This window comes from Helicoverpa armigera, chromosome 8 (assembly GCF_030705265.1).
Source record: "Helicoverpa armigera isolate CAAS_96S chromosome 8, ASM3070526v1, whole genome shotgun sequence".
NCBI classification, from domain to species: Eukaryota; Metazoa; Arthropoda; class Insecta; order Lepidoptera; family Noctuidae; genus Helicoverpa; species Helicoverpa armigera.
In genome coordinates this window covers 2,608,469-2,632,156 of record NC_087127.1, presented here as the reverse complement: position 1 = coordinate 2,632,156, position 23,688 = coordinate 2,608,469, and the positions used below count along the sequence as shown (strand labels likewise).

At 39.2% G+C, this 23,688-nt stretch overlaps 3 protein-coding genes and 1 non-coding gene across 4 annotated transcripts; 2 read left to right on the top strand and 2 right to left on the bottom strand.

Moving 5' to 3' along the window:
* The first annotated feature begins 1,251 nt into the window (after positions 1-1,251).
* LOC126054164 (U2 spliceosomal RNA) lies at positions 1,252-1,444 on the top strand. The gene has a single exon (XR_007510741.2). It is a non-coding gene; the product is annotated as a U2 spliceosomal RNA (small nuclear RNA).
* Positions 1,445-1,623: 179 nt separating this feature from the next.
* LOC110383729 (glutathione S-transferase theta-1) lies at positions 1,624-4,481 on the bottom strand. Its single transcript, XM_021344544.3, has 5 exons — positions 4,190-4,481; positions 3,813-3,900; positions 3,505-3,655; positions 2,808-2,991; positions 1,624-2,257 (listed from the first exon to the last, which is right to left on the bottom strand). The coding sequence occupies exons 1-5, from the start codon at positions 4,299-4,301 to the stop codon at positions 2,106-2,108; spliced, it is 687 nt and encodes a 228-aa protein (XP_021200219.3). The 5' UTR covers positions 4,302-4,481; the 3' UTR covers positions 1,624-2,105.
* A 1,683-nt stretch (positions 4,482-6,164) lies between these two features.
* Positions 6,165-21,954, top strand: LOC110383329 (ubiquitin carboxyl-terminal hydrolase 5). The gene is made up of 17 exons (XM_049838388.2): positions 6,165-6,398; positions 8,528-8,653; positions 8,927-9,112; positions 9,485-9,591; positions 9,890-10,055; positions 14,787-14,954; positions 15,856-16,017; positions 16,508-16,611; positions 16,936-17,119; positions 17,630-17,841; positions 18,280-18,402; positions 18,688-18,802; positions 19,116-19,229; positions 19,857-20,001; positions 20,522-20,740; positions 21,055-21,164; positions 21,298-21,954. Exons 1-17 carry the CDS (start codon positions 6,294-6,296, stop codon positions 21,358-21,360), a joined length of 2,409 nt encoding a protein of 802 aa, XP_049694345.2. The 5' UTR covers positions 6,165-6,293; the 3' UTR covers positions 21,361-21,954.
* A 423-nt stretch (positions 21,955-22,377) lies between these two features.
* On the bottom strand, positions 22,378-23,363 carry LOC110383409 (large ribosomal subunit protein mL66). The gene is made up of 3 exons (XM_021344206.3): positions 23,202-23,363; positions 22,760-23,056; positions 22,378-22,572 (listed from the first exon to the last, which is right to left on the bottom strand). The coding sequence occupies exons 1-3, from the start codon at positions 23,302-23,304 to the stop codon at positions 22,430-22,432; spliced, it is 543 nt and encodes a 180-aa protein (XP_021199881.3). The 5' UTR covers positions 23,305-23,363; the 3' UTR covers positions 22,378-22,429.
* Between the last annotated feature and the right edge of the window lie 325 nt (positions 23,364-23,688).

Here is a 23,688-nt window from a genome sequence, read left to right as displayed (position 1 = left end):
ATACCTATCTGATACACATTAATAGGTACACGTCCAAACACCTAGTAAATGATAACAAAAAAAAACTTTCTGGAGGAAATAGTAAGATGTGTTTTACGTTTCCTTCCTAGAAAAATGACGATACCAACTTAGCAAACAATACCTACATTTCAGAGCGTTTTATTAAGACAACGATACCTATAGAAATTAAATTATACATACCCTATGTTTTTATTATGAAATCTTCCATATGTGTAAAGGTTTCTTTTGTTGGTTTGTATCTAGGCTCCAGTACTACTTAGATACTTAACCGATTTGAAAAATTCGTTCACTGTTAGGAAGCTAGACAATGCCCGAGTAACTTAAGTAATATTTTATCTGGGTAAGTACAAACAGTCAGTCATATAAGTAGGTAGTTGCAATAAATTAGCGCACTAACCGTGCGGTGCGGAAGACGATTATAAAATCGTGTAAAATGTGATTGATTAATATAGGTATTACCGATTACCGCCACATTACCGAACATTTTTTCGATTTATAGGTAGGTACTTATTCTACAATGCAATTATTCGGAAATACTTATTCGATGTAAGTTTTACAACTAAACTCTGTGACGAGTTGCGTAGGTGCAAAGTTCCAAAGATATCATCCATAGTATTTATGAAGCTGAAGAGTTAATTTGTTTGAACTGTGGATTGACATCATTAATCTAGGTAACTACTGATTGCCGGGGCTGCGGGTTGTTCGAAAGAGATACCGCGGCCATAGCATATAAAAAGGCCTACGACGGAACACGACGGTTTTTAGTCAGTAAGAGTTTGACACTCCCTCACCGCTGCTAACCCACAGCGGGAGGGGTCTTTTGATGATTTTTGACGTCGTTAAAAAAGAAAAGAAAAAAAAAGGTAACTACTGATCCAACTTGAAAATGCTTTCAGTGTTAGACAGTCCCCATTTTGAAGAAGGGTGGGCTTTTTATCCGGATACCTACGTGAAGTAACGCCGATGGGACGCGGCAGAAACTGCTCTGACGAAAACCAGTTACCTACGTTATGAAAACAAATCCCATCCAGGGGCAGTAAGTGGGCAAACAAACATGTATTAAGGTCTCAGTTACCCTAAAGATGTACCTATCAATACCTACACCCATACCTAATTTTATAGTTCTATAACAAACCGATAGATGGCGCTGTGCAATTAGCATAACTTTCTGTATCGCGGTGTTAAGATTCTCCGCGATTCAATGACGCTCGCCCGGTACTTTAGTTCGGTATCGCTTCTCGGCCTTTTGGCTAAGATCAAAGTGTAGTATCTGTTCTTTTCAGCTTAATATCTGAAAGTTCCCTCACTGAGGGACCAGTATATTAAACTGATTTTTGTAAACTGACGGGATGTTCGGGGCTCGCTCCACTCCCGTCACGGGTCGGCCCGGCATTGCAGTGCCGCCGGGATCGGCCCACATAATTCTCAAAAAAAACCTTCTCGGTTCTCCAAGAGTCCGCTTAAACATGATTCTTTAGGAGAAAATTATTCTCAACACGTCGCACCTTTCCGTCGGCAGCTCTGTAGAAAGAAATGGAGTCATTGCGATGTAAGCATTATTTTATAATTAAAGATTGAAAGAAGTAAAAATAAAACAACCTGTTTTTAAAGAAATGGCATAAAATTTTATTGCACTAATATCAAAAACCATCACAAATTCGTACCAAAGTTTTAGATATCCCCATAAAAATAAGAATGCACTTTGTGCCATTAAACTATGAGTAAAATTCTAAGCACCTGAGTTCTTCATATAATAATAGTTTAAGAAAAAAACTGACTGAAACGCACAGTATGAAAACACCTTCAACAATTGATTAAATGAAAATTACACTTAACAGTAAAATCGTTATATTAAAATTATTGTAAATGTCATAGAAGTGGAAATATAAATGCGTCTGTCTTTTATAATTTTATAAATCACTGTAATATCGATCCCCGCTGACAGCGATGCGGATGAATATTTTGATACTTAGTTTTAATATTTCATTATCATAAATTGTATTCTTATTATTTTAATTAAAGTACTCTTTAAAAAGACTGTAATAAGGACAGTATACATATTTACTTAGTGCCAATATTTTATTTTAAACCTTAGAAGCTACTTTAGAATTTTTCTTAATTATTTTGTTGACTATCACGTTTCCCTCGTCATAGTAGGGGTTGAAATGTTCTCGAACTTTCTTAAACCATACTGCAATGTTCGCAAAATTCTCACAGGGATCATAACCACTCATTCCTAAAACAAAAACATAAATTATAAGTAGGTACATTATTACAGTTCTCGCCAAACTTAGTGGCGGCTCGCAACAAAATGAACACGAATACTCGACTGTGGTCATACCCGTCGCGCACCTCCACAACCCATTCAAACGCAATAAAATCGCGCTATGTTCCAAACCGCGGTCTTGGTAACACGACAGCCCGTTGGGACTGTGATGAAAAGAGCTCAAGACAGGAATTTAAAATTCTTGTATAGTTATCGGCACGAATCTTGAGCTCGGACCTTCATCTGCGCAGAAGTGATTTATTAGCAAAGAACCAATCCCGAGTGACAGCTATGACGCGATGCGCTGCGGGCCAATCACCTCTTTAGCCCGCCCCCGCTCCTCACTTCATACCACAAAAGGTACCCAATAAATTACTTCTGCGCAATGAAGGTCAGAGCTCAAGATTCGTGCCGATGATTATATCGACATTTGTAGGCATCAAAAAGTTATGGAGCGATCAGTTTCTCAGATACCTAAGTCTGGTAATTTTTTTGTCAGTTTTGTGTTTGTGATACTTACGGGGCTGTTCCAATTCACAAGCGGCTAACAAGTCGGCAACAGTGGGAGTGTTGCCATTTATAAAATCGGTGCCTCTACCAAGCCATTTGGTGTTGAAATCAGTCAGTGCAGACACCATGCGGCTTTCATACCCAACCAAACTCTTGGCATCCACTGGCTTCCCAAACATTATTGGGTTTAAATACTGCAATAGAAGATTTACACATGAATGTTGCAACCAACTAGCGCCGCGATGCAACAATATGGCAATTTTCCAATTTTCGGTCAGTCGGTATCTTTGGGTTGGAGTATTTTATAGACCAGCTGTAATAGTGAAAATTTGAGTGCCTCTACCTACTGAACTGATGTTTGATTGAACAGCTATTTCAACCAGCCTGTAATATTAAAACAATGTAGAAAAAATATAAGGTCACCTTTTGCCTGGGGCACTGACAGAAAAGGAGGCTACTTAATAGAAGGACCTCTACTATGCAAAGTAAAACAAGTGCTTACAATGGTTTGAAACATAATGAGGTGTACCGTTGGCAATCACATGAGCAAACTAGGGATAGAAAAAAGCCCATCAAGCATTTGCTTAGCTTTATACATAAGTATGCCTTATTTTTACCCACTTGCTGGAGATAGACAATTTAATATAGCCCTTAAATAATATCAAAACAGCTGCAAATTCAGTGGCTTTAAACACTTATTTACTTACTTTAACTCTAAAGTACATGGCACAGTGCAGCCTTAATCCAGCATGTTGCCACTCCAGAAACTCTTCCACTCGAGCCTGAGCTTTAGACTCCTTTGGGTACAAACTCTCTGGTATAATATTCTCTCTGGACAGGTACTTGAGAATGGCAACACTGAAAATATTACCTTATTGTATGAATTTTAATAAATATTAATATTATTTCCATTGAAATATGATAATATATGCTTGGTTATTTGTTGGTTTATCAAACACTATGTATCATTAAGTATTGTGAAATTACGAATGTATCAGTTCCATTGAATTTGTACCTTTCAGTTAAAATAAATCCATTGTGATCTATCACTGGAACCCGCTGAAACCTATTAATTTCACTAAACTCTTCCGAATAGTGTTCAGCTGGAAAAAAGACTGCCTTTAAAAAATGTGCACCATTTATTCCTAACAGCAAACAAACATTTTCATTTTTTTTATAAAACTGGCATTGGGAAAAATATGAGAAATAATGACCCGTTTGTCAGGTTAGATTGTCAGTGCCACATAATAGCGTTAGTGGGCGACTGGAGGTCTATAAATATATAAAACAAATTACTATATTTCTGCTACTTCTCACAAGCAACCAACAGAACTAAAAGTTCTTACTTTTAAAACTACAAAAAAGTTAGAAAAATAAGTTAAGATACTTTACCTTCACGTAAATTAACGAATTTCACCTCAAAATCACACTTAATTGATTTCAATAATATGTATAAAGCCCTTGAGGGTTGCGACATAAGATCACAATATAATTTTAAAGACATTTTATAATTATTTGATTTTGGGATGATTGAATTAATTTGTTCAAGATCAGAGCACAAGCAATGATGGTGACCTTTGCACCACACTTTTTTATTCTACAACTGTGTTTTTTAATATCAATGAAGCTATTAAATATTTAGATACAGGACTAAATACTCAAGATAAAAACAATAGTACGTGTTACGGGAATCTGATGTGTATTAGGTTGCTTTTTAGTGATAATAAAGTTGAAATTTGCTTGATTCATTCGATTTGACATAATTTGTTTGACTTCAGACTTCAACGCGTCAATCAGTCAATGTCAATCAAAACTTCAGTCAGCACGTTCATCATCATCATCCTCCTGCCCTTATCCCAATTTCATTTGGGGTCGGCGCAGCATGTTTTCTTCTTCCATACTCCTCTATCTTCCGTCAGCACGTTCCTTTTCAACATATTTTTGTAAAAATTATAAATTTAAAAAAACCCCCGACCCAAAAAAAGTACGCAATAATTATGACAAAAGGTTGAAAATGCTAAACCCTATAAAAAGCAAAAAATAACTTTTAACACTACGTAAACTAAATTTTGTCGTGTCGGGGGACCGCTCTAATTCATTACTTTAGATACGTGTTTTTTTTTTAAACGAATGTTGTAATTAGGTAGGTATCATTAGATTTATGTAAGTATTTATGAAGGTAAAAAGCGGTCCCCCGACACGTCAAAATTTAGTTTACGTAGTGTTAAAAGTTATTTTTTGCTTTTTATAGGGTTTAGCATTTTCAACCTTTTGTCATAATTATTGCGTACTTTTTTTGGGTCGGGGGTTTTTTTAAATTTATAATTTAATTTTATTTCATGCTTTTTAAAGAAGCTCCTTAATTTTTCCTTCTTTCATATAATTTATTTTATCTTAAGATGGGGTCGCTATATGCGATCTCGGCCAAAGGAAGCTGTTTAACAATCCTCATGACAAACTGGCTCTGGGAGAATTGCACAGATTGAGAAACAATAAAGATTTTAAGATTTTAATAAGAACCTTTGGACATTCTAGATTTTCAGCAAAATGTAAATCGGTTTATCCGTTTCATTCCGGCATTCCAGGGTTTCATCCGCCACATCCTATTTCCAGCATCAGTTTCTCGTCAATCAGAAACATGAAGAGAACTCGTCAAGACAAATTCAACGAGCCCAAACTCGATGGGTTTACTAAAAGGCAGTTCAGGGTTACGTCTCCTACCTTCGTGCCCTAACAGCAGACCAGCTCAGTGGTTTCAAAAGACATTAGTGTTTCAAATTTCAGATCCCACATATACTTGCAAGTAAACTGAGCGTGTAACATTCCTATCACACCTATCAAACGAGCTGATGACCTTGAAGACCTGAACCGATTTCCACCAAACATAGCTAAGAACACTCCCGACTAACATACCTTTTAAACAAAAAAAACCGCATTACAATCGGATCATCCGTTTGGGAGCTACGATGCCACATACACACACACACACACACACACACACACACACACACACACACAGACACGTCAAACTTATAACACCCCGTCGTTTTTGCGTCGGGGGTTAAAAATACAAATTGATGAAACTGTATATTGATTGATATAATATTGTAATCATTGCAGCAAAGAAAATGAAAAGCATTTTCTGCTAAAATATTGGTTTAAAATAAACAGGGAAGTACAATGCAGAGCAATCACTTGCAAATAAAACTTACTAAAATTGGTTAACAGCATCAATTTTTATTGAGTAGAATTAAAAAATCGCATTAATTTTACTACTATTAAATCATTTTAGATTTCATAAACATAAAAATAAAATAGTCTAGTTAGAAATATTCTAGACGATTGTAGAAAATCGATAAGTTTATATGTCAAAATCTGTCGTTAGTTTTTGTGTCCCATCACAAATAGATCAAGATCAAGTATTTTTGGTGCGACGCTGATTTTGGTCAGAAGAAAATACATTTTGTAAAATTCTTTTACTATTTTGAAGTACGCCATGGCGTCGTTAGATCTCTTAACACCGCATTTATCTAAAATCAAAATACCTGGTCCGCAGCAACTGATTTACAAGGATGAGTGTGTTTATTCCTTTGACAATCCGGTGAGTTGCACTTTTTATTATAACCTACAAGATATATTGGTAGCTAATAAAATTAAACATTATTTAGAATGAAGTCTACTATTTTTAGCCTTGTAACGTCCAAACCGGTGTATTTTTATAGTTTGATGGAACCTATTACGTTTTTCTGATGATGAAATGCTAGTTATCTGGTTAGAGTGGTCATATCATCTAGCTCTCTCTCTCTGAGGGAAATCTTACTTCAATTAATATGTATAAATCATTTGTAAATCTAACTACGGTTACTACAATATCTTAGGTAAAAAATACTCTAAGATTCAAACAATAGCATAATGCACCAACCCAGAAAAGAGAAGCTAGGAGAAGAAAGAAAAGCTTTAACATATAGCTTAGATGCTTCATAACATTTCATTATTTTGAATAGTTATGAAGGTGATCATTAAAATCCAAACCTCTGTAGAAATGTTTTTATTTAGAAATATAATCAATTTAAATTCTTGTTTATTTTAATAAAAATAATAAATCAGATGGGACTTACAGCATTATCTTTAAAATATTTTGTATTCATGAAGTTCTTCACGGCTTGATACACATTAGCAATTACATTGAATATGGATGTCCTCATTCCATTCATAGAGTAGGAACATAACGTGAGAGACAGAAATGTATCGAGCATCACGGGACTCCAAAATAAAATATTGTACAATAGCTCCCTGCTAACATAAGTCTTTACATTCTGCTTTTTAAGTTCTATCACATGTATTTTCGTCAATATTACTGTAGAGATAGTGATGGGTACAAAATAACTCACAATACTAATTACAAACATGAATAAAAGTATTTTTTTGTTTTCCACATAACATATTTTCAAGCAATTTTCGTTCACTTTTGGTTTTCTGAACAAAGGAGCTGAAGTTACTTTAATATCAGCAAAATGAGTTTCATTATTCAAATTGGCAATGATTCTATAGACATTGTTTACTATGGAATCAATTTTTTCTCCTGTTTCATTTGTATAGTTCTCATACATGTCAAAATAATTTGCTATGTTTGTGCGGAATTGAGTGTTGTTCTGGTCATAAGTAATGGAACAATTCTTCTTGCTAATATCAAGCAGTGCCATGCAGGATTCACTTAAACTTCTTGTATCACCCATAAAAATATTCCTTTCCTTCACGTCCATAGAATACATGGACAGAGTAAGTAAAACTGGCAATATCCACTGAATAGCCACAGTGATAAAGCTGAAATATTTCTTCCAGAACGAAAATAAGCTTTTAACAGTACTTCTACTTTCTACTCGAAAGTTGTCCCCTATTTCATGCACTGCACTGTCTTCTTCATTCTTCTTCACATCAGCTATCATTTTGTAATGCATATAGTTGTCAATAATTAGGCTTAAGAAACTGTTTACTAGAGACACAATCAGAGGACCGTAGCTCATAAGAATTGACATAAAACTACAGCTAATTTCTTCATGCTTCATCATATCTGTGGATCTTTGTTCCATGTCGGCCATTTCCACATTGATAGGACTTATTTTGTATACTGCTCTACTTATGAAGGCGATTCCAATGCATGTTAGCAGTATATTTTCTGAAAGTAACACTGTCTTAAACGATGCATTACCTTCTTTTACGATTCTTCTGAGATTGAACAAGCTTAGGGCAAAGCCACACAGTATGAGGAAACTTCCTAAATACAAGTCTACTGAGTCAAACATTTTTGCAAAAAGATTTAAATGTTTTATGTATAGTATTGACTGAATACTGTTAGTGTTGTAAGAACAATGAGACATGTCTGCCCCCATGCTTTTGCAGGGAAGTGATAGCTGTTATCAGGAATGTAAATTATGAGGGCACTTTTGAAATGTGTTGTTGTGTGTTTTTGCATAAATCAGAACTTTTACCAATATTATGTTTATTGCCAAAGGTATTTTTATGTTTCACACATTTTTCGATAAGATTTGTTATAAAATCTTGAATATTCTTCAATATTTTATTGCTGTAGGTACTAAGGTTAGATAGGCATGCTTGATTGTCTTTATTAAACTGATGTAGGCAAAGGACCAGTATTTCTTATGATTAGGTGTGTTCAATGAAACAAACTCATCAGCTTCAAGTACTAAGATAAATATAATTTTGTTACAGGAGTCAGACACAGGCCTATACATATCCCTGGTGAGCTACCTCGGCTTCGGTCGCAACTACGTCGAGCAGTACTTCCAGAAGACAGGGAACAATGTCTTCCTTCATATCAAGAGGGAGAAGAAGCCTGTAAGTGTATATCCATTTTGATATGTTGCCTAGAAATGCAGTTAAAGTTTCCTTTTTTGCCACAACTCTGAAACACGAAAGTAAGAAAAAGAAATTTTGTCTTTGAATTAGGTGTCATTTGTAGTATTGGATTAATGGCTATATCAAGCTTCTTCAGCGTCCCATAGAAACTACTGTAAAGCCATCCTTGTTAATTGGACACATACTACTTAAAATTAATTCAACCGAACTAACAAACTCTGCAGATTTATAATATAACCATATTGTTACCAGGTCCCAGAGCCAGAGAAAACGGGCGATGGTCCAGAGAAGAAGATCACGCGGTTAGCCATCGGAGTAGAAGGGGGGTTCGATCCCGCTTGTGGCAAACCCAAGTTCACCTTCACAGACATTTACAATGTGGTAGTGCTGCCCGGCTTTCATACGTATCCCTGGCCTAATCCTGCGTTGCCTGAAGTCGTGAGTAATTTACTGTTTCACTGTTTTATAAGAACTATACACACAGCCTGGTATTTTGTACTTTTCATTGAAAAAGTTATGGTAAAAATATAAACCTATAAGGTACATATATTTCGCATACGGACTTTAGCTTCACATACACATGATGTGTCTATTTATTTTTAACTTACAACTCAGATAATTGTACAGTTCTCGCGAAACATAATAACAAATCGTAATTTATTTCTGAGCACATTTAGCCATGCCATACACATACTTTCATCATCCGCTTATATGTACTTAAAAAACGTTTTTCGCAGCGACTCTTGCAATGATACCAGCCGCCATTAAGTTTGTCAGGAACAGTACTAAAAAATGATTATTATTATCCAGGTGAACAAAGCAGTTCAGGCAGTGATCGACGCGGAGTCTCCGTTCAAAATCGCCGAGATGGCAGCTCTTCAGGGCACGTGGGATGGAGAGAAACGTGAAGTTTCTGTGTAAGTTGGTTGTTGTTGAGTTGAGTTTGAGTTGAGAATTGTTTTAGTAATTTTTATAGCATTGCCTATGCCCTTGTTTGCCTACCTATTTTCATATCTTTGCAATTTAACAAACAATATTCTATACATATAAATAATGATTCACATACAATTTTAAGTTCTTACAGGTTTAAGTTTCATTTTCTTTAGTCATTAACTCACTGATGATACCGCATCTGGGGCCTAGCCTATAGCCTAGAATTTTTAAGTGCCCTTAAATCTTCTGATAGGTCAAATTACAATAGCCATTTACTTCCAGGCATGCAGTAGACCTGAAGCAGTTAGACAACGGCGTGAAGATCCCCCCTTCAGGCTGGAAGTGTGACAAGTGTGATCTGACCACTAACTTGTGGCTCAACCTCACTGACGGCTCCGTGCTGTGTGGCCGGCGGTTCTTCGACGGCTCAGGGGGCAATGATCATGCTGTAAGTATCCCGCCTTCTGGAAGTGTGACAAGTGTGATCTGACCACTAACTTGTGGCTCAACCTCACTGACGGCTCCGTGCTGTGTGGCCGGCGGTTCTTCGACGGCTCAGGGGGCAATGATCATGCTGTAAGTATCCCGCCTTCTGGAAGTGTGACAAGTGTGATCTGACCACTAACTTGTGGCTCAACCTCACTGACGGCTCCGTGCTGTGTGGCCGGCGGTTCTTCGACGGCTCAGGGGGCAATGATCATGCTGTAAGTATCCCGCCTTCTGGAAGTGTGACAAGTGTGATCTGACCACTAACTTGTGGCTCCGTGCTGTGTGGCCGGCGGTTCTTCGACGGCTCAGGGGGCAATGATCATGCTGTAAGTATCCCGCCTTCTGGAAGTGTGACAAGTGTGATCTGACCACTAACTTGTGGCTCAACCTCACTGACGGCTCCGTGCTGTGTGGCCGGCGGTTCTTCGACGGCTCAGGGGGCAATGATCATGCTGTAAGTATCCCGCCTTCTGGAAGTGTGACAAGTGTGATCTGACCACTAACTTGTGGCTCAACCTCACTGACGGCTCCGTGCTGTGTGGCCGGCGGTTCTTCGACGGCTCAGGGGGCAATGATCATGCTGTAAGTATCCCGCCTTCTGGAAGTGTGACAAGTGTGATCTGACCACTAACTTGTGGCTCAACCTCACTGACGGCTCCGTGCTGTGTGGCCGGCGGTTCTTCGACGGCTCAGGGGGCAATGATCATGCTGTAAGTATCCCGCCTTCTGGAAGTGTGACAAGTGTGATCTGACCACTAACTTGTGGCTCAACCTCACTGACGGCTCCGTGCTGTGTGGCCGGCGGTTCTTCGACGGCTCAGGGGGCAATGATCATGCTGTAAGTATCCCGCCTTCTGGAAGTGTGACAAGTGTGATCTGACCACTAACTTGTGGCTCAACCTCACTGACGGCTCCGTGCTGTGTGGCCGGCGGTTCTTCGACGGCTCAGGGGGCAATGATCATGCTGTAAGTATCCCGCCTTCTGGAAGTGTGACAAGTGTGATCTGACCACTAACTTGTGGCTCCGTGCTGTGTGGCCGGCGGTTCTTCGACGGCTCAGGGGGCAATGATCATGCTGTAAGTATCCCGCCTTCTGGAAGTGTGACAAGTGTGATCTGACCACTAACTTGTGGCTCAACCTCACTGACGGCTCCGTGCTGTGTGGCCGGCGGTTCTTCGACGGCTCAGGGGGCAATGATCATGCTGTAAGTATCCCGCCTTCTGGAAGTGTGACAAGTGTGATCTGACCACTAACTTGTGGCTCAACCTCACTGACGGCTCCGTGCTGTGTGGCCGGCGGTTCTTCGACGGCTCAGGGGGCAATGATCATGCTGTAAGTATCCCGCCTTCTGGAAGTGTGACAAGTGTGATCTGACCACTAACTTGTGGCTCAACCTCACTGACGGCTCCGTGCTGTGTGGCCGGCGGTTCTTCGACGGCTCAGGGGGCAATGATCATGCTGTAAGTATCCCGCCTTCTGGAAGTGTGACAAGTGTGATCTGACCACTAACTTGTGGCTCAACCTCACTGACGGCTCCGTGCTGTGTGGCCGGCGGTTCTTCGACGGCTCAGGGGGCAATGATCATGCTGTAAGTATCCCGCCTTCTGGAAGTGTGACAAGTGTGATCTGACCACTAACTTGTGGCTCAACCTCACTGACGGCTCCGTGCTGTGTGGCCGGCGGTTCTTCGACGGCTCAGGGGGCAATGATCATGCTGTAAGTATCCCGCCTTCTGGAAGTGTGACAAGTGTGATCTGACCACTAACTTGTGGCTCAACCTCACTGACGGCTCCGTGCTGTGTGGCCGGCGGTTCTTCGACGGCTCAGGGGGCAATGATCATGCTGTAAGTATCCCGCCTTCTGGAAGTGTGACAAGTGTGATCTGACCACTAACTTGTGGCTCAACCTCACTGACGGCTCCGTGCTGTGTGGCCGGCGGTTCTTCGACGGCTCAGGGGGCAATGATCATGCTGTAAGTATCCCGCCTTCTGGAAGTGTGACAAGTGTGATCTGACCACTAACTTGTGGCTCAACCTCACTGACGGCTCCGTGCTGTGTGGCCGGCGGTTCTTCGACGGCTCAGGGGGCAATGATCATGCTGTAAGTATCCCGCCTTCTGGAAGTGTGACAAGTGTGATCTGACCACTAACTTGTGGCTCAACCTCACTGACGGCTCCGTGCTGTGTGGCCGGCGGTTCTTCGACGGCTCAGGGGGCAATGATCATGCTGTAAGTATCCCGCCTTCTGGAAGTGTGACAAGTGTGATCTGACCACTAACTTGTGGCTCAACCTCACTGACGGCTCCGTGCTGTGTGGCCGGCGGTTCTTCGACGGCTCAGGGGGCAATGATCATGCTGTATGTTGTTCTTCGTTAAGTTGGGGCGAAGAAAAAGACGAATTCTAGTCTTCGAGTTTACCTATCTAAATTAATTCGTCTCATGGATATACATGACTATACAGTCTCCACTAAAAGGCTCGCTGGTTCCAACTGCTAGTGTGAGAGACATGGAGATATAAATTCAAAAATAGGTCATATCCGAAATTGGTAACCTCCTCCTTTTTGAGAAGGCAGTTAAAAAATTGACAATCAATCTTTATTTATTTTCTCTAATCCTAGCCCATTGATTGTAAAAAAAAAAATATAGAACTACATATATAAACTTTTTTGCAAAAAAAGCGGGCACCTATGCGAAATCTGAGTTTTATGGACTTTACGTGTATTTCAAAGGGTTTTAATGATTGTAGTATGTTTCTAGCGTCAAAAGGGTTAGCCAAGCGTGCGTGAGAGTGTATTCTAAATTTGAATTTTGTACAATTGCTAACAAATTGGTAAAACCTTGTTTTGGACTAATTGCTGGCAGAAAGTTCGTCGGTGTTTTGAAAAGTTTTTGAAGTGATTTTCAGAAAACTGATATCATCCTCCGAGCCTTTTTCCCAAACTATGTTGGGGTCGGCTTCCAGTCTAACCGGATTCAGCTGAGTACCAGTGCTTTACAAGAAGCGACTGCCTATCTGACCTCCTCAACCCAGTTACCCGGGCAACCCGATACCCCTTGGTTAGACTGGTGTCAGACTTACTGGCTTCTGACTACACGTAACGACTGCCAAGGATGTTCAATGACAGCCGGGACCTACAGTTTAACGTGCCATCCGAAACACAGTCATTGGTGTCTAAGATATACTTAGAAAGTACATACAAACTTAGAAAAGTTGCATTGGTACTTGCCTGACCTGGAATCGAACCCGCGCCCTCATACTCGAGAGGTTGGTTCTTTGCCCACTAGGCCACCACGACTTTTTACTTTTCAGAAAACTGATAATGCAGTTTTAATAAATGATTAATGTGTCTTTTTGTTAGATCAAAACATTTTTGAAAACCTATGCGTATTTGATAAAATTTTCACCTGCTCTAAATGGGCTATACTGATGATTGATGACAATGTTAGGAGTTTCGGTATTTTAGTGTAAGGCGTTCTACTGTTTAGATATTGTACTCACGTGTTTTAAAATATCGCTTTTTCATAATTAAACACTATTTAGAGGAGTATCAGTACATTGGGCTGCGACAAAACCAATTTAAAGTAAGCAGTGCCGATCACAACTCGTCTCCTTTCGGACTTTGACATTTTTAAAAGTCTTGAAATTCTACAAAATACAGAAAATAGCGCACAGACTGTGAGCACGAGGTCTTAAGGTCTCGTAATCACTGATTTTCAAACAACCTCGTCTCTTGGGAAACTCCGTAGACCTCCGAAGATCTATGAGTCTGAGCGTTCAAATAGCGTGTTTTCATTACACTGTCATTTTATTAAATTAACTTGCCTGCACCGAGATTTTCTAGCATCTACAGCACTTTCCTGCTTAAATCATAACAATAATTGGCTATCTGCTCATTTCTTAAGAAACATGCGTTTGGTCAATACTTTTTAATTCTTGACTCCCTTTCAGCTTAATCATCGTTTAGTAACCCTATACCTATGGAGTTATCGAGAGCTTCAACGCGGCAATAATTAGACTTTTTAGATAGCTTAAACCCTCCTCATCATTTTTCATGTGGTTAATTTTAACATTTATCACAAAATTTGGTATTTTTTAAACGTCAAAGTCCGAAAGGAGACGAGTTGTGATCGGCATTGCTTACTTTAAATTGGTTTTGTCGCAGCCCAATGTACTGATACTCCTCTAAATAGTGTTTAATTATGAAAAACGATATTTTAAAACACGTGAGTACAATATCGAAACAGCAGAACGCTTTACACTAAAATACCGAAACTCTTAACATTGCCATCAACCATCAGTATAGCCCATTTAGAGCAGGTGAACATTTTAACAAATACGCATAGTTTTTCAAAAATGTTTTGATCTAACAATAACGTACATTAATCATTAATTAAAACTGCATTATCATTTTCCTGAAAATCACTTCAAAAACTTTTCGAAACACCGACGAACTTTCTGTCAGCAATTAGTCCAAAATAAGGTTTAATCAATTTCTTAGCAATTGTACAAAATTCAAATTTAGAATACACTCTCACGCACGCTTGGCTAACCCTTTTGATGCTAGAAACATACTACAACCATTAAAACCCTTTGAAATACACGTAAAGTCCTTAAAACTAAGATTTCGCATAGGTGCCCGCTTTTTTTGCAAAAGAGTGTATTTATATCGTAATAATTTCTTGCCAACAGGTGGAACATTACCGTGAAACCGGTTTCCCTCTAGCCGTGAAGCTTGGCACGATCACGGCTGACGGCAAGGGCGATGTCTTCTCGTACGCAGAAGACGATATGGTCGAGGACCCCTACCTGGCTGACCATCTCAAGCATTTCGGCATTAATGTGCAGCAGTTACAGAAGGTAGCTAATACTAAATCGACTTTAAAAAAAATTGATTCACAATAATGTTTGGCAACTAAAATATTCATAAGTCCCTGTAACGGCAGGCCTAAGGGTTGATGTTTAATTCATGCCATAATTTTAATTGAAAAAAGAACGTTGCTTAAACCCCAAAGGCTCCGATAATATTGAACCCATATAAAAAAAAAAAATTGCAGTACACTATCTCGGGGTAGCAAAGAAACCAAATAAAGAAAAAAACCGGCCAAGTGCGAGTCGGACTCGTGCACGAAGGGTTCCGTAAATTACAGTTAAATCAACCTATCTCAAAAACTATAAGAGATACTTTGATCAAACCAAAAATCGTTGAAAGAGTTAATTAGCATGCATCACCTCTATTTTTTAGAATTTTATACCCCGTAGTTATAAAATAGAGGGGGACATACTTTTACGACTTTGAGAGCTGATATCTCAAAAACCGTTCACTTTAAGAAAAATGTTTTTTAGAAAACTTTATATCATTTTAAAAGACCTTTCCATTGATACCCCACACGGGTATGTACATCGAAAAAAAAAATTTCATCCCTCAGTGTCATGTATGGGGGGCCCCACCCCCAATTCTTTTTTTTACTATTTAGTGTCATATTTTTGTAGCGGTTCATACAACACATATTCCCATCAAATTTCATCACTGTAGTACTTATAGTTTCCGAGTAAATCGGCTGTGACAGACGGACAGACGGACAGACGGACATGACGAAACTATAAGGGTTCCGTTTTTGCCATTTTGGCTACGGAACCCTAAAAAAGGTAAGAAAGAAAGGTTTTTACCTAAGTACGGGTTAGCTAGTGCTTATAAAAATGTCATAAAATCAAAAAGCTGTTTCTTTAATCAATATCTGACCACACAATTTAATTTCAGACGGACAAATCGATGATAGAACTGGAGTTAGAACTGAACCAGCGCAGCGGAGAATGGAACACTTTGCAAGAGTCGGGAAGCGAACTCCGACCGCTGTGCGGGCCGGCACTCACCGGGCTGAACAACCTCGGCAATACTTGCTATATTAATAGTGTGGTGCAGGTAAATATTGAGCTTTATTACTTTGTAATACAGTCGCTTCTTGTAAAGCACTGGTACTCAGCTGAATCCGGTTAGACTGGAAGCCCACCCTAACATGAGTGGGAAAAAGGCTCGGAGGATGATGATGATTACTTTGTAATACAGTAGGGTCTTCTATGGTAGCCTTTTCGCAAAAACAGGTACACTCGGTGTGTTCTAACTCTCAATTCTCTCATCATGATTGGTCGGAGATTAACAGAACCGACATTTACGTTCTCTGGATGTATTACGCAAATGAGGAATCAATCTAAACTTCTGAACTATAAATAATAGAAAGATGTTTGTTTTTTTTTTTACCAACCACTGAACACTGAAGGTTTTGTTTCTAAGGGAAGTTATGCTATTCCCGGGTGACAAGGGCTATATCTTATCCGGGTACGAAAAGTAGTTTTCACTGGACGCGGCATAATAATTATATGTTCATGAAACTACAAGAATTTTATTCCCTTAGGTAATGTTCCGTATGCCCGACTTCGTGCGTCGCTTCGTGGATGGTGCTCCAGAAATATTCTCCACCTTCCCCGAAGATCCCGTCAATGACTTCAATGTGCAAACGTGAGTACCATTATGCAGGCGATATGTTATTTTAGTTCAAATTGGTTTTAACTATCGTTTTTATCGCATTTTGACATTTGTTCTTGTAAATGAGAAATATTTTTCTTATTTTTTTATGAATTATTGAAATAAATTAAATAATTCAGGGTAAGGAAATTATACGAACCTATTTCCCTACAGAATGATCAACAAATTTGAAACGCCTATCCTTTTTTTTTTAAGGCAAAACCGTCAGTGTGACTATTAAAAAAGAAAAAATATATTAATGCCGACCGCATTTTTTTTTTCAATTTCAATATTCTATAAGCCTATTTCCTCTTCCAGAGCCAAACTGGGTGTAGGGCTGATCTCAGGGCGCTACTCGTTCCCGAGCGCTGAGGGCGGGTTCCAGGCGGGCGTGTCGCCGCACATGTACCGCAACCTGGTCGGCAAGGACCATCCCGAGTTCATGACCAAGCGCCAGCAGGACGCACACGAGTTCTATCTGCACTTCTTGTCACTGCTGCAGGTTTGTAGCTCTTTAAGTTTATAAGAATACAAGGATTCAAATAATCGGGGCTGCGGGATTGTTCGGAAGAGTAACCGCGGCCCTGGTATATAAGAAGAAACATGGTGGATTTTAATCAATAAGAATCTGAAACTTCCTCACGTTGCACCCACAGCAAAAGGGGTCATTTGATGATTTCCCACGCAAAGAAAAAAAATGGGATTAAAATATTCAGTATAATGTAGCGACCCCGTGAATGTCCTTCGTGTAATTGAAATCTATTCATGGCAATGCATGCTTCCGAAGCTCAATAATGTATTTCGCACTACAGTCACTTGGTGATACCACATCGCATAGGTTACGCGCGCGTAGGTTTGGTATCTTTCAAACCAATAGAGAATCGCGAAAGGCGGGTACGATTAAGCGTTGGAGACCAGCGTCTAAGGAGAGTCTGAAGACACCAGATTTTTACTTACATAACAAGAAGCAAGAGCTTTAACACTTAACTTACTAATCATATAATGACCGCAGCGCCACAGCCGTCACAAGCCCAACCCGGCGGACTGCCTGCGCTTCTGCGTGGAGGAGCGCGTGCAGTGCGGCGAGTCCCGCGCCGTGCGCTACACGCGCCGCCCAGAGCACCACCTGCCGCTGCCCGTCGCGCTGCACGCCGCCACCAACACGCAGCAGCTGCAGCACTACGAGCAGACCCGCGCGCAGGCCGAGGCCAGCGGACAGAGGCTGTGAGTACACAGAATATGCGACTCAAAAATATACGAATTTGACATATCTGGGGCAAATGTCAAAATTCTATGTCTATAATCTGTTCATTTTAACACACTTATGTATAATCTTATGTTCATTTTAATCACTTATGTATGTAATAGAATCTAAGGTTTTCCTTTATTATTATTTAACCATCTTCCAAGGATTGTAGTCATGAAAATTAGCAGCTGTGTGTAGTTCTGATGACAACACATTTAAATATGTACTGTCAAATATGAAACAGTGACACTGATCTGATGATGGAACCGGGGGATATGAACTGTAACTTCATTATGGAACATCATATCACAGCTATGTTTGGATTTGTTATGAAAGTCTTATAATCATTTTTATGGAGTATAAAGCATGCTTTTCTGGTGTTTTTGATTGATATTTATTGATATTTTGATATCCAGGGACCCGTCGCAAGTGGTGCGGCCCCACATTCCGTTCCAGGCGTGTCTGGACAGCTTCATGAAAGAGGAGACAGTCGAGCAGTTCTTCAGCAGTGCCGTCAACAAGAAGGTTACTGCTCACAAGTTAGTACCACGAAATTATTTTATTTATTTGCGAAAAAGGACAATTTTACAATCCACTTAGACCTGAGGTCATCAACTATTTAAGAGAATTTTTTTTCTTATAACAACTGTTTACTGTTGTATAATAAATGATTAGATTATACAATCCACGACATTTCTATCTCACTCAAATCTTTAAATTTCCCTAAAATTTATGTATATAAAACTTGGACTTTTATTTTTCAACATCCCTACTAGCCTAAATTGTAAGTAACTCTAAACGTTGATATTAATTTTCATCTTCAGAATCACTCGGCTAGCCACGTTCCCCGACTTCCTGCTGCTGCAGCTGAAGAAGTTCACCATCAAGGAGGACTGGACGCCCGCCAAACTTGATGTCGCCGTCGACATGCCTTGGGAGGTGCGTACATAACTGTATTAGTCTTTACCATTCCCGCCAAATAACTTTGCTTTTCGGAATTTATTATTTTTACGCCTAACGGCAAACTTGAGGCCCCCTGAATATAAGAGCAAACAAAAACTTCTCTTGTGTCTAGCCCTGGCTTTCTAAAATTATATTTATAGGCAGTCATAAAAAAATCAATTAAGTAGTCGAAAAACTCATACGTTGACCTGTGAAACGCAATACACAGAGAATAACACTTATGTATGTTGTTTGCTCAGACATAAATATATTTTTTTCTATGTTTATTAAGTAACTGCTTATATTGCAGGTGGATCTAAGCTGCCTGCGCGGTCGCGGGCTGCAGGCGGACGAGACGCAGCTGCCCGACGCCGCGCCGGAGACGCCCGCGCCCGTCTTTGATGAAGCCCTGCTCTCACAACTTGTACGTCACATAATATGTCATCATCGTCATCATCAACCTTTTTTGTAGACCTGCTGCTGGGCACAGGCCTCCTCTCACAATAAAATAGTCTTTTATTGAACTACTAGCTTCTGCCAGCGGTTTCACCCGCATCCCGTGGGAACTACTTCCCGTACCGGGATAAAAAGTAGCCTATAGCCTTCCTCGATAAATGGGCTATCTAACACTGAAAGAAATTTTCAAATCGGACCAGTAGTTCCTGAGATTAGCGCGTTCAAACAAACAAACAAACTCTTCAGCTTTATAATATTAGTATAGATATTGTGGAGCTTTGTTTAAATGTATTACAGGAGATTTCCGCTAATGAAGGCAGATACATACTTTTGATTTAACAACTCTATTTTTTACATTTTCTTCAAAGTTCATTCCAGACACGAGTCACATGGAGTGAAAACTGCGACCCTTTCGTTTTTTTAAGTGATTCTTCTCAAAGTTACTTTTCTTCTGCAGAAATGGTTTAGACATGTTAGAATATTTTGTATAAACTATTTACAGAAAAAAATGCATTTAGCTGGTGATAATTCTCCTTATCTAACTGCAAACGTCTCTATATGAAATCAGTATAATAATAATATCTTTTCCCAACAGTTGGACATGGGCTTCCCCCTGGAGGCCTGCAAGAAGGCGCTGTACTACACGAACAACAGCGGCATGGAGGCCGCCTCCAACTGGCTCATGGAGCACATGACCGACTGGGACTTCGCCAACAAGTTCACGCCGCCCGGCGCTGCTGGTTCGCAGTATTTCTGTTTTCAATTCAAAGAAAGCAATAAAATCAGTTTTATTGCACGTTTTATTCCCTCAAGAGTACTTAATTGGCGGTTTAATGGGAGATAAACTCCTATCTTATACTTATTGAGTGAGCTGCGGGCTTTAATTCCGTAAGAACTAGTGTCCGAGTTTTTTCAAATCCGCCTCCAGCAGTCTCAGTCATACGTAAAATAACAATTACAGCTGCTACTGAATAACCTTTGGGGACTAGTGTAGTACTTACACAATTTATAATTATTGTCTTGAACAATTTTGATTGACGACTTTGTATTGGTATCTTATAAATATTTTTGAAACCATGATAATTTCAGAATGAACATTGCTTTGAAAAAACCGTAAATTTGTTACTATTTTAAACACTCATACGAGTGGTTGGTTACCCGACTTCTTCACACTGTTTTTTTTTTTTTTTACAAAATATAATATGTCTAATCTGTCTGCTCTGTTTACAAATTAATGTTTTTTTTTATTCTATTTCTCAGGTGCAGCCGACGTTGGCGCGGCGGGTGTAGACGAAGCGAGCGTGGAGCAGATAATGTGCATGGGCTTCACTCGCGCGCAGGCGGCGCGGGCGCTGGGCGCGACGCGCGGCGACGTGGCGCGGGCGCTGGACTGGATCTTCTCGCGCGCCGACGAGCTGGACGCGCCCGACCAGCCCGCCGTGCAGGACAACACGCATGGCTGCAGGGACGGCCCGGAGAGTGAGTGTTGTTCTGTGTTTTTGGAGCATATGATCTGTAATTTGGTCTAATAGCTGCTGCTTACAGGATTATGTTAAGATTTTAAAACAAAAATTTTATATCAGAGTTCAACGACAATGTGAAATAGTTGACACCACTCACCTTTATCCTAAAGTTTTACGTTAAAATAAATAGGTCATAAATTATGTGACTAACGTTACTCCCAAATAAACATAGTAGTGGGCTAAAAAAATTGTAAAACAAATCTTCAATATCTTAATGTATCCAAAATTCTTGAAAAAAAATCTTCATTGTATATTACATTTTGTTTCCAGAGTACAAGTTGGTGGCGTTTATCTCGCACATGGGCACATCGTCCATGGTGGGCCATTACGTGTGCCACGTGCTGCACGAGGGACGATGGGTCATATTCAATGATAACAAGGTAACATAAATATACTCACTTTATTTCAAATGTATTGAAGAAAATACTTGAGGAATCGAATTCTTTAGTGTAGTCAGTCATATTTCTACATTACTAATTTCTCTTGTTTAAAATTTATATCGTTTTGTTCCAGGTGGCCCTATCAGAAAATCCGCCCAAAGATCTCGGCTACCTATACCTATACGAAAGGCTGTGATGATCATGTATAACTATGACTTGTTTGTACCAAAAATCGCTGGCAAGGTTGTATGGGATACGAACCTCTGTGTTAGACTGCGTTTGTATTATGTAAACAATAAGAGATTTTAATAAAAACAACTTTTAGGCGATATTTATTTTATAGAAAGAAACAAATTGTTAAGAAATTGAATTAGGTTAATAAATTTTTTATTATCTAATTATTTTGCATAGAAAATGCTTTTGTGTTGCAATTTTTACGTAAGACTTTTACCTGTTTTGTAGTTTGACAGTTATGTGTAGTTATTGCATTAGAAGTAATCCTTGTAACCGCTTAGGCATATTGAAGGCATTTCGTGTGTGTTTTACACAAGGAATCTCAAGCTATAACATTTAACTTTTTTAAATGTTTATGTTAACTAAGCTGTACATCATTTTCCTGTTATAACAATCAGTTTTATAACTGTACTGGAAGTACAATCTATTCATTAACATTGCCGTACCTCGTATCAAATGCATTTATTGGTAAAGCAGCTTAGTGTTGGATAATTTTATTGTAAAATATCATAACATCACTAAAACAACGAAAACTGAAAGTAAATTATTACAAAAATCAATGTCTCTTATTTATCCCCTAATATGAATTTCCTCAAGCCCAAGTCCTGTCTCGTGTGATTAGTCGTGCGTGGTGATGAATGCATGGAAATAAGGCCAAGTTCACCTACAACATCGATCAACAGTTGCCTTAAAAAAACAGAATTTTCTCATCTGCTTTTCATGGTAAATGATTATTTTATGAAAAAACAGATGTTAGATGCTGTCAGTAAACTTTGACTCCAGTAGGTAGTTACAGTCAGGTAGGTAGGTACTCCAGTAGGGAGTTTATTACAAGTCACCCCCACAGTAACAATCTTTGATTATTCATGGGTAATGTTAATCATGAAGTTGGGAGGATTTCTAAACTAAGCACTTTGCCTAGCCACTACTGCTATTTCTAGGATTTGTACTTTTACATTAATTGGTGAGAAAAAACAAATTATCTAACTAATTACACGTTTTATTTATATTATTTACAATAATCTAACAAATTATCGCTTGAATCTATCTACAGGCTTGGGAATCTTCTTCATAAATATAGTTCGCTCATCAAAGTATGTGTTGAACTTTTTGTGGTTTCTTCTTTTCCTTGGGTCTTTATTGCAGTTGTCCGGTGTCAAGTTGATCATAAGACCTGGAACAAGAAGGCAAGTTGCAATATAATGATAAGAAATCATTCATCAAATATTTCTAATTTTACACTTTGTGATTGAAGCCGACCCCTGGATAGTTGGGAAAAAGGCTAGGAGGATGATTTACACTTTGTGATTAATATGTTAAGTTTAGAAGCAATAAAATAAAAATACTAATGTAATACGCACCAGCTTTCTGCGCCATAGTAACCAATTTGCCCATTTTCTTCTGCTGCCGACGACATAGCCCAGTAATCCTGCGAGGTAGCATACAGCCATCCGACCTGACGAACTGGCTCAGAATTAGCACATCGGTGTGTTTCACATCGAGCCCCAGTGCACACATGTAGCACGGTGGCTTCTCTGAACTCTCGACTGCATTCTCCTTTGGAGTTAGATTCTCAGCTCGAATCAAAAGCTCCGTGCGGGGTGACGGCACAGAAACTGCTTCAACAACCAATGTTGCGCCCTCAGTTTTCTCACGAACTATAAATAATAGACAATAATAAAATTACTGGCTCACTTTATATCTCACTAATTCTAATTATGTAAAAGTTTGTGGAACAAACATGTTTGAGGTTATGTTTCTAATTCGTAACAAATATTGTAAATAAAAATTGTTACCACTTACTTTCTTTTAAGCATAGCGGTTTTGTTGTGGCTATTGAGCGTACGGCTGTGGAGAATATTGCATTTTTAGCAAAGGAAACTCCAGCTCTTACTAGCCCCGCCATGTTTATTATTTATTTTATAATCTGTCACCAATCAAATGACATGAATGAAACTATGAAAGTTGTTAAAATGTCACATTTAGGCATGTCCAATTTATTCTCTATTCGATTTGAAATGTGAGTGAGTGAAGTAAAAATCGAGACAAGCTGTCAATACACTTCGGTGAAGTTTAATTCTGATTGAACATTGTATTTGCATATAATACCTATTCCAAGAATAATAACTTGTTAGGGTGGCTTTAAAATCCTTTAAACTTTTATTAAAACAAGCAGACCGACGGCACACACAGGCCTCCTCTCACACGCAGAAGGATTGAGCGTTAATCACCATGCTTGCTCAATGCGGGCTGGTATGTTTTATCTTTACTAATCATTTTATGAATCTTT

Coding starts and splice junctions, on each gene's coding strand:
- LOC110383409 (XM_021344206.3), bottom strand. CDS start 23,304: ATGGCGGGGCTAGTAAGAGCTGGAGTTTCCTTTGCTAAAAATGCAATA. Junction 23,057..23,201: donor ACCGCTATGCTTAAAAGAAA/GTAAGTGGTAAC, acceptor TATTATTTATAG/TTCGTGAGAAAACTGAGGGC. Junction 22,573..22,759: donor TACTATGGCGCAGAAAGCTG/GTGCGTATTACA, acceptor TTCTTGTTCCAG/GTCTTATGATCAACTTGACA.
- LOC110383329 (XM_049838388.2), top strand. CDS start 6,294: ATGGCGTCGTTAGATCTCTTAACACCGCATTTATCTAAAATCAAAATA. Junction 16,018..16,507: donor ATATTAATAGTGTGGTGCAG/GTAAATATTGAG, acceptor TTATTCCCTTAG/GTAATGTTCCGTATGCCCGA. Junction 17,120..17,629: donor ACTTCTTGTCACTGCTGCAG/GTTTGTAGCTCT, acceptor TAATGACCGCAG/CGCCACAGCCGTCACAAGCC.
- LOC110383729 (XM_021344544.3), bottom strand. CDS start 4,301: ATGTCTTTAAAATTATATTGTGATCTTATGTCGCAACCCTCAAGGGCT. Junction 3,901..4,189: donor ATTCGTTAATTTACGTGAAG/GTAAAGTATCTT, acceptor TCTTTTTTCCAG/CTGAACACTATTCGGAAGAG. Junction 2,258..2,807: donor TTGTGAATTGGAACAGCCCC/GTAAGTATCACA, acceptor TTTTTGTTTTAG/GAATGAGTGGTTATGATCCC.